The following is a 17500-nucleotide window of genomic DNA, read 5'->3' on the forward strand; positions in this document are numbered from 1 at the left end:
TTAGGCTATAGATATACTACAGTAACGTTAGGCTATAGATATACTACAGTAATGTTAGGCTATAGACATACTACAGTAACGTTAGGCTATAGATATACTACAGTAACGTTAGGCTATAGATATACTACAGTAACGTTAGGCTATAGATATACTACAGTAACGTTAGGCTATAGATATACTACAGTAACGTTAGGCTATAGATATACTACAGTAACATTAGGCTATAGATATACTACAGTAACGTTAGGCTATAGATATACTACAGTAATGTTAGGCTATAGACATACTACAGTAACGTTAGGCTATAGATATACTACAGTAACGTTAGGCTATAGATATACTACAGTAACGTTAGGCTATAGATATACTACAGTAACGTTAGGCTATAGATATACTACAGTAACGTTAGGCTATAGATATACTACAGTAACGTTAGGCTATAGTTATACTACAGTAACGTTAGGCTATAGATATACTACAGTAACGTTAGGCTATAGATATACTACAGTAACGTTAGGCTATAGACATACTACAGTAACGTTAGGCTATAGATATACTACAGTAACGTTAGGCTATAGATATACTACAGTAACGTTAGGCTATAGATATACTACAGTAACGTTAGGCTATAGATATACTACAGTAACGTTAGGCTATAGATATACTACAGTAACGTTAGGCTATAGTTATACTACAGTAACGTTAGGCTATAGATATACTACAGTAACGTTAGGCTATAGATATACTACAGTAACGTTAGGCTATAGTTATACTACAGTAACGTTAGGCTATAGATATACTCAGGGTTCGAGTTATAGTCAGATAGCTATGGGGTCCCCCTAAATCGGCGGCCCCCGGAGGGGGTCGCCGAAAAAAAATTGGGCCGTTTTTTCCTCAAATTGTGGCCGTTTGAAGCCAGATTTAGAGGAATATCTAATTTTAAATTAACATTCGGTTTAGACTGTTGTATGATGTTATTATTCAGTCTTACACTTGCATCTGATAAAATACAACAATTTAATTTTACAAATGAGACAAAATTGCTTAACTTAAATTAACATTTATTTAACTCTGTCTCTGCACTTATAAATCAAAAACTACAAAAATAAATACATAATGCTCATACAATTTGCTTTCCGAGCAGTTCTCTGCACTCAGCAAGAAACGCTATCTAAAAACAACAACAAGAAGAAAACAGATGAATGGGGCAGCCATCCCCTACGCTACCGTTGCATAGCAACAACAGACCGGAAGTTACCAGAGTAGGCTAACCTTACGAACAAACCCCTTGTGCACAGGTAATCAAGAACTTGTGAATGAAAAACAAATTGCAACAAACAGCAGCATATTTCAGCAGATACAGTAGCAGCATCTTGTTAGAACAAAAACAACTGTAGGCGTAATACTTACAAAATGAAAAATCTCAGACTCCTCTCCTCTCATCATCAGACCATAACGTTAGCTTACCTACTAGCTAGTAGCAACCTAGCTGTTGCACTAACAGGTCGTTGTCCCTTGTCTGAAGTTGTTCTTTGTTTCTTTCTGAAACCGAAGCTATCCAGGCTTGTACACCCCGTTGGCAGCTTCAGCCTTTTCTTCAGTGGCATGATAACACTATACTAAAGATTAATAAGATCTTGTTGGCTCAGGCGGCTGTTTACATCACGTGATGGTTGCATGTTGTGGCTTCTTCTCCCTGCAACTCGGTTGTAGCAGTAGAACACGCGCTCATGGGCGGCACATGGTGGCTTGGAGGTGAAATGCAGCCTATTTCACACAATTCAAACGGTTGTTTTGGGAAAACTGAAAACATGTTTCTTATTTAGCCTATTTATCTAGTTAACATAAATAATAATAATTCTTCCATCGAAAAATGTGTTATTTGGAACACAAAAAAGGAAAAAATAAATAAAAATAAAAAAGTTATATTTGTGGGGGTCCCACAGGTGTTCTGGACTATGGGGTCCCAGACTCTAGCTATGGGGTCCAAGACCCCATAGGTCCCCCCATAACTCGAACCCTGGATATACTACAGTAACGTTAGGCTATAGTTATACTACAGTAACGTTAGGCTATAGATATACTACAGTAACGTTAGGCTATAGATATACTACAGTAATGTTAGGCTATAGATATACTACAGTAACGTTAGGCTATAGATATACTACAGTAACGTTAGGCTATAGATATACTACAGTAACGTTAGACTATAGATATACTACAGTAACGTTAGGCTATAGATATACTACAGTAACGTTAGGCTATAGATATACTACAGTAACGTTAGGCTATAGATATACTACAGTAACGTTAGGCTATAGTTATACTACAGTAACGTTAGGCTATAGACATACTACAGTAACGTTAGGCTATAGATATACTACAGTAACGTTAGGCTATAGATATACTACAGTAACGTTAGGCTATAGATATACTACAGTAACGTTAGGCTATAGATATACTACAGTAACGTTAGGCTATAGATATACTACAGTAACGTTAGGCTATAGTTATACTACAGTAACGTTAGGCTATAGATATACTACAGTAACGTTAGGCTATAGATATACTACAGTAACGTTAGGCTATAGTTATACTACAGTAACGTTAGGCTATAGATATACTACAGTAACGTTAGGCTATAGTTATACTACAGTAACGTTAGGCTATAGATATACTACAGTAACGTTAGGATATAGATATACTACAGTAACGTTAGGCTATAGATATACTACAGTAACGTTAGGCTATAGATATACTACAGTAACGTTAGGCTATAGATATACTACAGTAACGTTAGGCTATAGATATACTACAGTAACGTTAGGCTATAGTTATACTACAGTAACGTTAGGCTATAGATATACTACAGTAACGTTAGGCTATAGATATACTACAGTAACGTTAGGCTATAGATATACTACAGTAACGTTAGGCTATAGATATACTACAGTAACGTTAGGCTATAGATATACTACAGTAACGTTAGGCTATAGTTATACTACAGTAACGTTAGGCTATAGATATACTACAGTAACGTTAGGCTATAGATATACTACAGTAACGTTAGGCTATAGATATACTACAGTAACGTTAGGCTATAGATATACTACAGTAACGTTAGGCTATAGATATACTACAGTAATGTTAGGCTATAGATATACTACAGTAACGTTAGGCTATAGATATACTACAGTAACGTTAGGCTATAGATATACTACAGTAACGTTAGGCTATAGTTATACTACAGTAACGTTAGGCTATAGTTATACTACCGTAACGTTAGGCTATAGATATACTATATACGCCATCTAAAGTGTTCACACCGAGATATTTATTTGTCTGTCGCTCGATTCAACCCTTTGGAATCGCTCTGTCGCTGTGTTTAAATCGCTCGTCAACAGGCACACGAATTGACGGACATGTGGGGGCTATAGTGTTACGCAAAGTCATGATGTTGTCCACTACGAGCCACCGTAGTTGTTTACAAGCTAAGCCTATCAGCGTGCTCCTAACGCGAGCTCCATACCGGTAGTACAGACTTCACTTCATGTCAGCTGTCAGCCTGTCAATGCGGTTTGTTGCCACACAATAAACCAGCGGTTTGTTCCAAGCCAGAGTGATCCTTGACTCGCTCTCACACGGCAGCCAATCAGCGTTGAACAGCGAGCGACTGATGCCAGCGTAATTTCGCTCGAGTTGGGATATTTCATCTCGGGCGACGAGCTTATTTTCTCCCTATCGCTCTGTCTCTGTCGCTGGGACGCCCAGCGATTTTTCTCCCGGGCGAATATACGCTCAATCGCTCGTTTGCATTGACTTTGTATGTAAACTCGATGCCAGCGAAAAACTTGAATAGGTCGGTGTGAACCTTAAGATGTAAACAATAACACACATGTTCTCTCTCTCTGTCTCTCTCCCCCAGTGCTCCCGCCTCCAGTGCTCAGCAGGCCTTCCTATTGGAGAATGTACCCTGTAACAACGTCACTTGCCACACAGTTGGGAGGATGTTCCGCATCCACTGGGACCAATCAGATTTGGGCGCCATCCCCCGCGCCGCCGTGGCAACGTTCTTCGACATCTATGAGGATGTGAGTACTTGGGCTTGTTTTTGGGCTTGTTTTGGTTTGAGTCCAGGCTCTCTCTCTCTCTCTTGTGTGCACCTTCCTCTCCTATCGTCCAGTCGCCTTCAACCCTTTTCCATAGATACAGTCGGTCTGTGTAGGAACGCCCACAGAATGTTACTACAGATGGTGCGCGAGACTAGATGGTGGGGGAAAAAACTATATATATCAATGGGCTGACTCACCAGCGGAAGGTGCTGCGGCTCTACACTACAGGATTGGGGATTCTAGAGCAGCTACATAGACGTATGTTCAGATGTGCGTTCACTGCGGTGGTTGAATCCCCGATCCTGTCTGCCTGGGCTGGGCTAGCAGCTAAATGCTAACTATGCTGGCTGGGAAGTATGAATTTCCCTCACCCTCACCCAGCTACCCCAGCGTCTCTAGTTAGGTTTCCATCCAAGGGTATCGCAAATTTTAATCTTTAATTTTGAGTGAGAGACACATAATCAAGAGCCGAGAAAACGAGAAGCTGGATCAGTCCTCCTGACACACACACACACACACACACACACACACAGACAGGTGTGCGCACACACACCATACACACACACACACACACACACACACACACACACACACACACCCGCTTGTGTGTACACTCTCACACACACACACACACACACACACACACACACACACACACACACACACACACATACACACACATACACACACACACACACACACACACACACACACACAATCTCACACACTCTCACACACACACACACACACTCTCACACACACACACACACACACACACACACACACACACACACACACACACACACACACACACATACACACACATACACACTCACTCACACACACACCACACACACACACACACACACACACACACACACACACACCGTGGCCTCTTATCTCTATGCCTGTGTCATCTGCAGGGGATATTAGACATGTTGGTTCTCAGCGAGGAGGAGGAGGAGGGCAAAGACGGCTTCATCATCCACGCTTTGAAGAACAACTTTGAAGCCGACGCCTACTTTGTTAAAGTGATGGGTAAGTGACTCCGCCCCCCCCCCCCCTCCCCTCCATGCCCCCAGACTAGCTCATTAGAGAGAGTGAGGGGACAAACCTCTTCTTCTCCTCCCACACGACGTGTACAGCTAGCATTTCAAACACTCCTCCTGTAACACACGTACAGTACAGTCGTCTCATTGAAGCATACAGAAACACAGCATGTCATCATGTAACCATGTGTTCTCTGCTAGATACACCAGCTCAGAACTACTTTCTCTATAGACGCTTTTCATGGAATTGTGTTGCTAGGGAACGTTTCCTCTTGTCAGCTATTGTTTTAGCAAACGCTGCAACCGGAAGTCAGCTTAGGGCAATTTAGAATGTTTATGTTGGCAAGTTAAAACCGTCTATACGCAAATTCCTTTCTTAAAGGGGGACTAAACCCCCCAGGTTTCTGGTATTCTACTTGATTTGAAAATCCTGCAGGCAAGATGGCCGCCTATAGTCCTTTGTACCCTGGCAGAAGTCCTAGCCCATAAAATATATAATAGAAAATAAAACAAACAGTAATGTCTTCATTTGATGATGTAACTGGTTAGTTCAACTCGCATTCCAGGAATATTGTATTTACCGCACAGCTCCTAAAGTCAACGTAAGGTGGCTCGTGCCTCAGAGAGCCTGGTTGTCCCGGAACCCACTCGCTTAGCGCCAGAACACACTCGATTTGGGGGCGCAACACGCCAGGGTTGGCCAACGTTTGTTGCATGTCAATGCGATTCACTTTGTGCTATTATCCCATTGATACCTGATGCAGCATTTGCGTGTATATCCCTCATTTGTCTGTGTATCCCTTTAAGACCGCGAACCAAGTGACGCGGTTCGCGGTCTTAAAGGGATACACACACAAATGCTGCATCAGGTATCAAGGCTATATTAATATGCTCAGACTATTGTGTTCCATGCATGAAGTGTGGAGCGTTATCAAAGAATTCTACTCTGGGACCCGGTTTCACTTTTTTGCGCACCTTCCCCCCCCAGTAGGGATGGGCATTTTAACCAATTTAAATACTCGAGTACTCTCCTTCTATTATGAACGAGTAATCGGGTACTCGCTGTGTGGGGGGGGGGGGGGGGGGAGGGGGGGCTTTGGGGGTCCGTGTGGAAACACACGCTTAACCCAAGTTTGGCTATGTTAAGCAGTTCATTTCGAATATCTATTACTATGGTAATGACGGAGCAGGGGTAATCTGCTGTGTGTGGGGCTGTTCACACATAACGTTTGCATTTTTGCATGGAAAAAACACAACCTGTAGCACTTTTTGTGAGGAGAGGGACCATTAGGTGACGTTAGCTGCAGCTGTTGTCCCAACCTCAGATCTCTGGTGGTTGGATGGCAGCATTGGTTAGCGCTGCGTCGTCCGAGCAGACTTGTGAAACAAGCGAAGAAGGCTAATTTCCAATAGGCCTACATGCCCGGTATAATCCATTCTGCTTTATGATCAGTACAGTAACGTAAATCCATGGATTATAAGGTCCGGTGTTCTGCCAAAAAGTGAAAACTGACCAGTGACCATAACGTTAGCTGCAGATAAATAGTGATCGACATGAAGCAATAAAGTGATTCGTTCTCCACATTTCTTGTGGCTAACGTTATGGGACGACGACAGTGTAGTCAGTAAACTAGCGCCACGTTTTCAATGAGTTTTATCGGGCGTGCGTTGTGGAGAAGTGTGCGTCTGTCTCGTGTCGTTAACGGGAGCGCATCTCCACCAGTCAATTTTTGAGCTGGGAAACTTCCTGTTAAAACTTTCAAAATAATAGTACTTAAACAAAAGTAAATAGCTTATTGATGCACGTTGGATGAGAAAAAGGTATTTCAACAAACAAAGCAGCAAACCTTGTATCAAAATACTCGTGATGTTAAGATTACGAGTGAAACTGTGGCTGTAAGGCATTACTCAAAATTAATATTAATGCCAATGTTACAATAAGGCGTTTTATTTTGAAAGCCCTAAAGCAGATGACATACTTTTACATTGTGGCTGACTTGACGCCCGTGCAGTTATGCCTGTCTGAAACACAGCCATGCTGCCTGATCCACATGACCATAGATATATATAAAGGCTAGATAGCTTACCCGCGCTGCCGGCCAATGGAGAGCGACGTCGTCGCATGGCGGCCATCTTGCTACAGGGAGCTACTAGGAGTTATGAGCATCTGTTGTTGGGTTAGTATGGCAACATCATATGATCATAACTCCTAGGGAAATGGATGAAACTGCATGAAACTTTGTGCCTGAATCCCTCTCATGGCATAGATGCTTCGGTTTAATTTTGGTGTAATTTGGAGCCCATCAAAAAAATAGTGTTTTTAGTGTTTTTTTTTTTTTTTTTGGTCTATCTCGGGAACGGAATATGCTTGTAATAAACCAAACCGTTTGTAAATCCGTCAAGATTTCAGCGAGTTATGAGTATTTTTGTCTGTGCAGGTCACCAGCTACCATAGAACGTACCAGAAAGGCACTGTAGCAAGATGGCGGCCGTTCAACGACGCTGCTGACTCCGCCTTAAGCCATCTAGCCTTTATATATATCTATGCACATGACGATGTGTGCGTACCATTTTTAAAGGGGCGAGGGGTGGGGCGAGTACCCGAACAGCGGAAACATTACTCGAGTACTGACGTTATGAACGAGTACTCGAGTACCCGGGTACTCGAGTACTGACGTTATGAACGAGTACTCGAGTACCCGGGTACTCCCGCCCATCCCTACCCCCCAGGCCCCAATAATGCCGTTGCCATGGAAACAGAAGGCCCCCGGCCAAAACACAACAAAAGTGTGCTTGTGTTATGCAGGGAGCGTTGTCGTTGTAAATTGGGCCTCAGTGTGCTGTATTTCACTCACACAGTAAATAGTGTCTTCACCACAAGCAACTGTTGTTGTCAGTTCAGACAGTGGAAAGTGGTTTGCTGTGTGTATGTGTGTATGTGTGTATGTGTGTATGTGTCACTGTAACCATGTTTGATGTCAGGACGTTGGCACCTACAAGATATTTGAGGAAAGCACAAATAATTCCCCTCTCAGGCGAGCGGGCGAGCGGGCGGGGGCGGGCCTTCCAGCTGTCACTCTGCTCTGCTCATTAGCACGACAAGCATCGCTGTTCATCACCTTCTGTGTCAGCACACGCTGAACACTTGTTTTGTGTGTGTGTGTGTGTGTGTGTGTGTGTTTGTGTGTGTCTGTGTGTGTGTGTGTGTGTGTGTGTGTGTGTGTTTGTGTGTGTCTGTGTGTGTGTGTGTGTGTGTGTGTGTGTGTGTGTGTGTGTGTGTGTGTGTGTGTGTGTTTGTGTGTGTGTGTGTGTGTGTGTTTGTGTGTGTGTGTGTGTGTATTTGGCTGTATCTTGTGCCTTTCATTCAACCGAGTCAGCAAATTGCTTATTTACCGAAAAGTTGAGGTGTGCCCTGGACAAGGCCCCCTGTGCAATGGCAGTCTTTCTGGACTTCAAGAAGGCCTTCGATTCCATCAGCCATCAGGTGCTCTTGTCCAGACTAACACACTTCAACTTTTCCTCTGAGGCCATCAAATGGTTCTCATCATACCTATCACATAGAGAACAGTGCGTCAGCATAAATGGTATCAAGTCTGCTTACCACACTTGCTCTGTTGGTGTCCCCCAGGGGTCAATATTAGGTCCAATCCTGTTTTCTCTATTCATAAACAACTTACCTGATGTATGTAAAAATGTACATGCACAGATGTATGCAGATGACGCGGTTCTACTAACCCATGGTAAAAGCTATGCAGAGGTGTCAAAAACTCTAACTGATGCAATGAGTAGCGTCCAGGACTGGCTCACAGACTCATGTCTACTCCTGAACGCCAAAAAGACCGTCTGCATGGCTTTTTCCAAAAGATCTGTGGTTTTAGAGTCATCGAATGTGTTCCTGGGCGGGGAGGAACTTGAACTGGTGTCTGAGTTCAAATACCTCGGGGTAATGTTAGACTCTACCCTAACTTTCAAAAAACATGTAAAAAAGGTTGCTAACACAATTAAGTTCAACCTTCAAAACTTTAAACAAATCAGACCTTATCTGACAGTAGGGGCCGCCAAATCTTATCTCCAATGTATGATACTATCACATATTGAGTACTGCTTCACAAACTGGTCTTGCACAGGAGTAACGATCCTCAAACCCATTGAACAGTTATATAAAAGTGCACTGAAGGTTTTTGACAGAAAACCCTACTCATATCACCACTGTAACATCCTCAGTAAGTATCATTTTCTAAGTTTTGTTAACTTTAAAGTTTTTAAACAGGTTGGTATTGTCTATAAGACCTTACATGGACTTTGCCCGCCCCCCCTGAGGGAATTCATAAAACGGAAGCCTGACACAGGACTCAACACTCGGGCTTTCGCCAGAGGGGACTGTGTAGCACCACACCGGACAACTGCCTTCGGCAAAAACACCCTCTCAGTCCAGGGCTGCCAAATCTGGAATTCGCTACCTCAAACTATAAGAAACTGTCTGTCATTCCCATCTTTCAAACACAACGTAAAAAAATGGATTTTAAATAGCCAAATCTGCGACCATGTGTAAATTGTACTGTAGTGCTCTTGTTTTGCTTGCTCTGTTATGTTTCTTGTTTTTGTTTTGTCTTGTTTTATTAACCTAGTTTAGTTCATTTTGGTTTACTTTAGTTCTGATCCGTTTTGGTTTTGTTATTGCTCATGTTGTTTTTTGTATTGTTCTGTTTAGTTCTGTCCTGGTGCTGCCTCTGTCGTTTTTCTGTCTCTCTGTGGGGACTACGGATGTAATTTAGCATTCTTGCTAACTCCGGCTTATTTACGTTGCCTTGTGTAATGTTCATGAATATGCACTGTCCCGTCCAAATAAACAAATAAAGTAAAGTAAAGTGTGTGTGTGTGTGTGTGTGTCTGTGTGTGTGTGTGTGTGTGTGTGTGTGTGTGGGGGGGGGGCTACAACTCCTCCTTTGCCTACAGAACCTCTCTCTCGTGCACGCACACACACACACACACACACACACACACACACACAAACACACACACACACACACACACACACACAGGAAGCACAGATACAGATGAGTGCTGGTCGAGCAGACGGTATTTGGCTGTATCTTGTGCCTGGTGGAAGAGCAGGCGTTGTTATTGCTAGTTTCTAGCACTCAAATTCTCCCTTTCTTTTTTTCTTTTAATAATTTCCACTGGGTCAGTACATCAAAGGATGTGTCTCAGCGTTGAAGGTGGTCATTCAAAGAAAAAAAAGCTAAATTTTCAAGTGCTAGAAACTAGCAAAGACACTTGCCCTTGCACCAGGCGTGAGATAGGGCGCTATGTCTCTTAAAGGGACAGCTCACCCTAAAATCCAAAATACATATTTTTCCTCTCACCTGTAGTGCTATTTATCCATCTGTATCGTTTTGCGATAGTTGCCTGAGTTTTGGAGATATCGGCCGCAGAGTTTCTGTCTTCTCTTGAATAAAATGGAACTGGATGGCACTCGGCGTGTAGTGCTCGAAGCACCTAAAAAATACATTTGAAAAACAGTATGTCTCTTTCCAGACATCATGACCCGGTTACTCAAGATAATGTATGTATTAAAAACACAGAGCTTCCCTATAGCCCATCTCTGAATTTAGACAAGTGATAATATGACGTGTGATATTTAATCTTTTACTGGAACTGTATTGATTTGATGATCTTCAGGTGTGTGACTGACAGGGGAGGAGCCTGGTATAGACAAAGGCCCTGGGCTTAACTGTTTGTTAGTGACAGTATATGCAGCTACTGAAGAAGACAGAGTCCCAAACGTCTTGTCTGCACCGTGGACATCATGTCAAATAAAAGATTTTAGTGAGTGCGTCTCGCTTTATAGTCTCTTTTATTTGGAGGAGACAACAGGCCTTTTGAGGCTTATCAGAAAGTGTATCTGCTAGAGAGACCGAGATTCAGATCCAGCCGACAGGTTCAGATATACATTCAGATCCAGACAGGTTCAGATATACATTCAGATCCAGACAGGTTCAGATATACATTCAGATCCAGCCCACAGGTTCAGATATACATTCAGATCCAGACAGGTTCAGATATACATTCAGATCCAGTCGACAGGTTCAGATATACATTCAGATCCAGCCGACAGGTTCAGATATACATTCAGATCCAGTCGACAGGTTCAGATATCCATTCAGATCCAGTCGACAGGTTCAGATATACATTCAGATCCAGCCGACAGGTTCAGATATGCATTCAGATCCAGTCGACAGGTTCAGATATACATTCAGATCCAGTCGACAGGTTCAGATATGCATTCAGATCCAGTCGACAGGTTCAGATATACATTCAGATCCAGCCGACAGGTTCAGATATGCATTCAGATCCAGCCGACAGGTTCAGATATGCATTCAGATCCAGTCGACAGGTTCAGATATACATTCAGATCCAGTCGACAGGTTCAGATATACATTCAGATCCAGTCGACAGGTTCAGATATGCATTCAGATCCAGTCGACAGGTTCAGATATACATTCAGATCCAGCCGACAGGTTCAGATATGCATTCAGATCCAGCCGACAGGTTCAGATATACATTCAGATCCAGCCGACAGGTTCAGATATGCATTCAGATCCAGTCGACAGGTTCAGATATACATTCAGATCCAGTCGACAGGTTCAGATATACATTCAGATCCAGTCGACAGGTTCAGATATACATTCAGATCCAGTCGACAGGTTCAGATATACATTCAGATCCAGCCGACAGGTTCAGATATGCATTCAGATCCAGTCGACAGGTTCAGATATACATTCAGATCCAGCCGACAGGTTCAGATATACATTCAGATCCAGCCGACAGGTTCAGATATACATTCAGATCCAGTCGACAGGTTCAGATATACATTCAGATCCAGCTGACAGGTTCAGATATACATTCAGATCCAGCTGACAGGTTCAGATATGTCCAGCATTGTGATGCGTCTCTCCAGATGCACCTCCTCAGGTGGAATCCTATTTTTTCCAGCACGACATGCCTCGCTCCTCCCTCCAGCGTTATCGAGCCGACCCCGGCTGCACATTGACTTTGTGTCCAGCTCGTGTGTGAGCGCTGCGTGGGTGTGTGTGTGTGTGTGTGTGTGTGTGTGTGTGTGTGTGTGTGTGTGTGTGTGTGTGTGTGTGTGTGTGTGTGAGCGCTGTGTGGGTGTGTTTGTGTGGGAAGATTCACATCGCGCACGCTGGCCATCCCACCATCGACCCATCAGAGGCAGCTTCCACCCCTCTCCTCACCCCTCTCCTCACCCCTCTCCCCTCTCCTCACCCCTCTCCTCACCTCTCTCCTCACCCCTCTCCCCACCCCTCTCCTCACCCCTCTCCTCACCTCTCTCCTCACCCCTCTCCTCCCCTCTCCTCACCCCTCTCCCCTCTCCTCCCCCCTCTCCTCACCCCTCTCCTCACCCCTCTCCTCACCCCTCTCCTCCCCCCTCTCCTCCCCTCTCCTCACCCCTCTCCTCACCCCTCTCCTCACCTCTCTCCTCACCCCTCTCCCCTCTCCTCACCTCTCTCCTCACCCCTCTCCCCTCTCCTCACCCCTCTCCTCCCCCCTCTCCTCCCCCCTCTCCTCACCCCTCTCCTCACCCCTCTCCTCCCCTCTCCTCACCCCTCTCCTCACCCCTCTCCTCACCTCTCTCCTCACCCCTCTCCCCCTCTCCTCACCTCTCTCCTCACCCCTCTCCCCTCTCCTCACCCCTCTCCTCCCCCAGAGGCCCGCGGGGCTCTTCACGCCGAGATGACCTGACCCCAGACCAGCCAACACACACATCTGACCCTCTGGTGTTCACTGCATACGCGAGTTCACCCACCAGCGCCAGGACTCTTCTCTCTGTTGCTATGGACTCCTCTCTCTGTTGCTATGGACTCTTCTCTCTGTTGCTATGGTAGCATAGGATCAGGCTCGTGGCTTTTGAAAGCAGCCTGCAGGCCAGCAGGGGGCGTGACCGCTGGGTATGTCCACAGAAATGGCCGGGCCCCTGGAAAGGTCCCGTAAATAGACCCTTGCTTTACTCATTTCAACACATGCGTGTTGATTAGCTACTGTAGTTTAAATCAGTACATTTCTCAGGTGATGAGGCCGGTGTTACACCGTATTCTGTGGCTTGCGCTCACCCCCTCCTGCGTCAGGTTTGAGCTAGGCGTGGCATGTGGGCTAACTAGCAGTACTACTGGTTTGAGCTAGGCGTGGCATGTGGGCTAACTAGCAGTACTACTGGTTTGAGCTAGGCGTGGCATGTGGGCTAACTAGCAGTACTACTGGTTTGAGCTAGGCGTAGCATGTGGGCTAACTAGCAGTACTACTGGTTTGAGCTAGGCGTAGCATGTGGGCTAACTAGCAGTTCTACTGGTTTGATCTAGGCGTAGCATGTGGGCTAACTAGCAGTACTACTGGTTTGAGCTAGGCGTAGCATGTGGGCTAACTAGCAGTACTACTGGTTTGAGCTAGGCGTCGCATGTCGGCTAACTAGCAGTACTACAGGTTTGAGCTAGGCGTAGCATGTGGGCTAACTAGCAGCACTACTGGTTTGAGCTAGGCGTCGCATGTCGGCTAACTAGCAGTATTACTGGTTTGAGCTAGGCGTCGCATGTAGCTAACTAGCAGTACTACTGGTTTGAGCTAGGCGTCGCATGTCGGCTAACTAGCAGTATTACTGGTTTGAGCTAGGCGTCGCATGTAGCTAACTAGGAGTACTACTGGTTTGAGCTAGGCGTCGCATGTCGGCTAACTAGCAGTATTATTGGTTTGAGCTAGGCGTCGCATGTAGCTAACTAGCAGTACTACTGGTTTGAGCTAGGCGTGGCATGTCGCTAACTAGCAGTACTACTGGTTTGAGCTATGTGTGGCATGTCGCTAACTAGCAGTACTACTGGTTTGAGCTAGGCGTGGCATGTCGCTAACTAGCAGTACTACTGGTTTGAGCTAGGCGTGGCATGTGGGCTAACTAGCAGTTCTACTGGTTTGAGCTAGGCGTGGCATGTCACTAACTTGCAGTACTACTGGTTTGAGCTAGACGTGGCATGTAGCTAACTAGCAGTACTACTGGTTTGAGCTAGGCGTGGCATGTAGCTAACTAGCAGTTCTACTGGTTTGAGCTAGGTGTGGCATGTAGCTAACTAGCAGCACTACTGGTTTGAGCTAGGCGTGGCATGTAGCTAACTAGCAGTACTACTGGTTTGAGCTAGGCATGGCATGTCGCTAACTAGCAGTACTACTGGTTTGAGCTAGCTGTGGCATGTAGCTAACTAGCAGCACTACTGGTTTGAGCTAGGTGTGGCATGTAGCTAACTAGCAGTTCTACTGGTTTGAGCTAGGCGTGGCATGTCGCTAACTAGCAGTACTACTGGTTTGAGCTAGGCGTGGCATGTGGGCTAACTAGCAGTTCTACTGGTTTGAGCTAGACGTGGCATGTAGCTAACTAGCAGTACTACTGGTTTGAGCTAGGCGTGGCATGTAGCTAACTAGCAGTTCTACTGGTTTGAGCTAGGCGTGGCATGTAGCTAACTAGCAGTACTACTGGTTTGAGCTAGCCGTCGCATGTAGCTAACTAGCAGTACTACTGGTTTGAGCTAGACGTGGCATGTAGCTAACTAGCAGTACTACTGGTTTGAACTAGCCGTCGCATGTAGCTAACTAGCAGTACTACTGGTTTGAGCTAGACGTGGCATGTAGCTAACTAGCAGTACTACTGGTTTGAGCTAGACGTGGCATGTAGCTAACTAGCAGTACTACTGGTTTGAGCTAGACGTGGCATGTAGCTAACTAGCAGTACTACTGGTTTGAGCTAGGCGTGGCATGTCGCTAACTAGCAGTACTACTGGTTTGAGCTAGGTGTGGCATGTGGGCTAACTAGCAGTACTACTGGTTTGAGCTAGGCGTGGCATGTAGCTAACTAGCAGTTCTACTGGTTTAAGCTAGGCGTGGCATGTCACTAACTAGCAGTACTACTGGTTTGAGCTAGATGTGGCATGCAGCTAACTAGCAGTACTACTGGTTTGAGCTAGGCGTGGCATGTAGCTAACTAGCAGTTCTACTGGTTTGAGCTAGGCGTGGCATGTAGCTAACTAGCAGTACTACTGGTTTGAGCTAGGCGTGGCATGTAGCTAACTAGCAGTTCTACTGGTTTGAGCTAGGCGTGGCATGTAGCTAACTAGCAGTACTACTGGTTTGAGCTAGGCGTGGCATGTAGCTAACTAGCAGTTCTACTGGTTTAAGCTAGACGTGGCATGTAGCTAACTAGCAGTACTACTGGTTTGAGCTAGGCGTGGCATGTAGCTAACTAGCAGTTCTACTGGTTTGAGCTAGGCGTGGCATGTAGCTAACTAGCAGTTCTACTGGTTTGAGCTAGCCGTGGCATGTAGCTAACTAGCAGTACTACTGGTTTGAGCTAGGCGTGGCATGTAGCTAACTAGCAGTTCTACTGGTTTGAGCTAGCCGTGGCATGTAGCTAACTAGCAGCACTACTGGTTTGAGCTAGGCGTGGCATGTAGCTAACTAGCACTACTACTGGTTTGAGCTAGGCGTGGCATGTAGCTAACTAGCAGTACTACTGGTTTGAGCTAGCCGTGGCATGTAGCTAACTAGCAGTACTACTGGTTTGAGCTAGGCGTGGCATGTAGCTAACTAGCAGTACTACTGGTTTGAGCTAGGCGTGGCATGTAGCTAACTAGCAGTACTACTGGTTTGAGCTAGGCGTGGCATGTAGCTAACTAGCAGTACTACTGGTTTGAGCTAGTCGTGACATGTAGCTAACTAGCAGTACTACTGGTTTGAGCTAGGCATGGCATGTAGCTAACTAGCAGTACTACTGGTTTGAGCTAGGCGTGGCATGTAGCTAACTAGCAGTACTACTGGTTTGAGCTAGGCGTGGCATGTAGCTAACTAGCAGTACTACTGGTTTGAGCTAGCCGTGGCATGTAGCTAACTAGCAGTACTACTGGTTTGAGCTAGGCGTGGCATGTAGCTAACTAGCAGTACTACTGGTTTGAGCTAAGCGTGGCATGTAGCTAACTAGCAGTACTACTGGTTTGAGCTAGGCGTGGCATGTAGCTAACTAGCAGTACTACTGGTTTGAGCTAGGTGTGGCATGTAGCTAACTAGCAGTTCTACTGGTTTGAGCTAGGCGTCTTATGTCGGCTAACTAGCAGTACTACTGGTTTGAGCTAGGTGTGGCATGTAGCTAACTAGCAGTACTACTGGTTTGAGCTAGGCGTGGCATGTAGCTAACTAGCAGTACTACTGGTTTTGAGCTAGCCATGGCATGTAGCTAACTAGCAGTACTACTGGTTTGAGCTAGCTGTGGCATGTAGCTAACTAGCAGTACTACTGGTTTGAGCTAGCTGTGGCATGTAGCTAACTAGCAGTACTACTGGTTTGATTTAGGGGTGTACTGTCTCTTTAAGCAGGAGGAGAGGAGGAAGCAGGATGGACAGATGGGAGGAGGGAGAGGATGGCAGCAATCATACACTCCAAAATTAGAAAGGATAACGGGATGTGGGGGGGGGGCATCTCTGTGTATGCAACTATGCATCTGTGTGTGTGTGTGTGTGTGTGTGTGTGTGTGTGTGTGTGTGTGTGTGTGTGTGTGCACGTGCATGTGTGTGTGTGTGAGATGGAGACTGACAGCAGAACTGTATGAGTTGATTGGTTTCCTGCTCACTTATTAGCATGCAGATTAGCTGCATTTAGAAACATCTGGGAGCTTTGTTCAGGCCCACGCCCCCTCTACTCTCTCTCCTCTCTCTCCTCTCGTCTCTCCTCCTCTCCTCTCTCTCCTCCTCTCCTCTCCTTTTGTCTCTCCTCCTCTCCTCTCTACTCTCTCTCCTCTCGTCTCTCCTCCTCTCCTCTCCTCTCTCTCCTCCTCCTCTCCTTTTGTCTCTCCTCCTCTCCTCTCTCTCCTCTCCTTTTGTCTCTCCTCCTCTCCTCTCTCTCCTCTCTCTCCTCTCCTCTCGTCTCTCCTCCTCTCCTCTCCTCTCTCTCCTCTCTCCTCTCCTCTCGTCTCTCCTCCTCTCCTCTCCTCTCTCTCCTCTCTCTTCTCTCCTCTCGTCTCTCCTCCTCTCCTCTCCTCTCTCTCCTCTCTCTCCTCTCCTTTTGTCTCTCCTCCTCTCCTCCTCCTCTCCTTTTGTCTCTCCTCCTCTACTCTCTCTCCTCTCCTTTTGTCTCTCCTCCTCTCCTCTCTCTCCTCTCCTCTTGTTGTCTCTCCTCCTCTCCTCTATGCTCCTCTTTCAGGCTACATCCACACTAGTCTCGCTGGCCAGCCTCCTCTCCCTTCTGTCCGAGGAGTCTGGTGCAGCGGAAACAGGCAACTGGGATAAACCC

The 17500-nt window shown here is 45.7% G+C and overlaps 1 protein-coding gene across 1 annotated transcript in view; it reads left to right on the top strand.

Moving 5' to 3' along the window:
- itfg1 (integrin alpha FG-GAP repeat containing 1) overlaps positions 1-17500 on the top strand; it is a 318962-nt gene that overhangs the window by 212708 nt on the left and 88754 nt on the right. Inside the window, exons 11-12 of the mRNA XM_083653071.1 lie at positions 3926-4091; positions 5036-5150. Coding sequence (XP_083509197.1) covers positions 3926-4091; positions 5036-5150 — 281 coding nt within the window. The remainder of the gene's footprint in view (positions 1-3925; positions 4092-5035; positions 5151-17500) is intronic.

The sequence above is a fragment of the Poromitra crassiceps genome (genome assembly GCF_964638095.1).
Source record: "Poromitra crassiceps genome assembly, chromosome: 16".
NCBI classification, from domain to species: Eukaryota; Metazoa; Chordata; class Actinopteri; order Beryciformes; family Melamphaidae; genus Poromitra; species Poromitra crassiceps.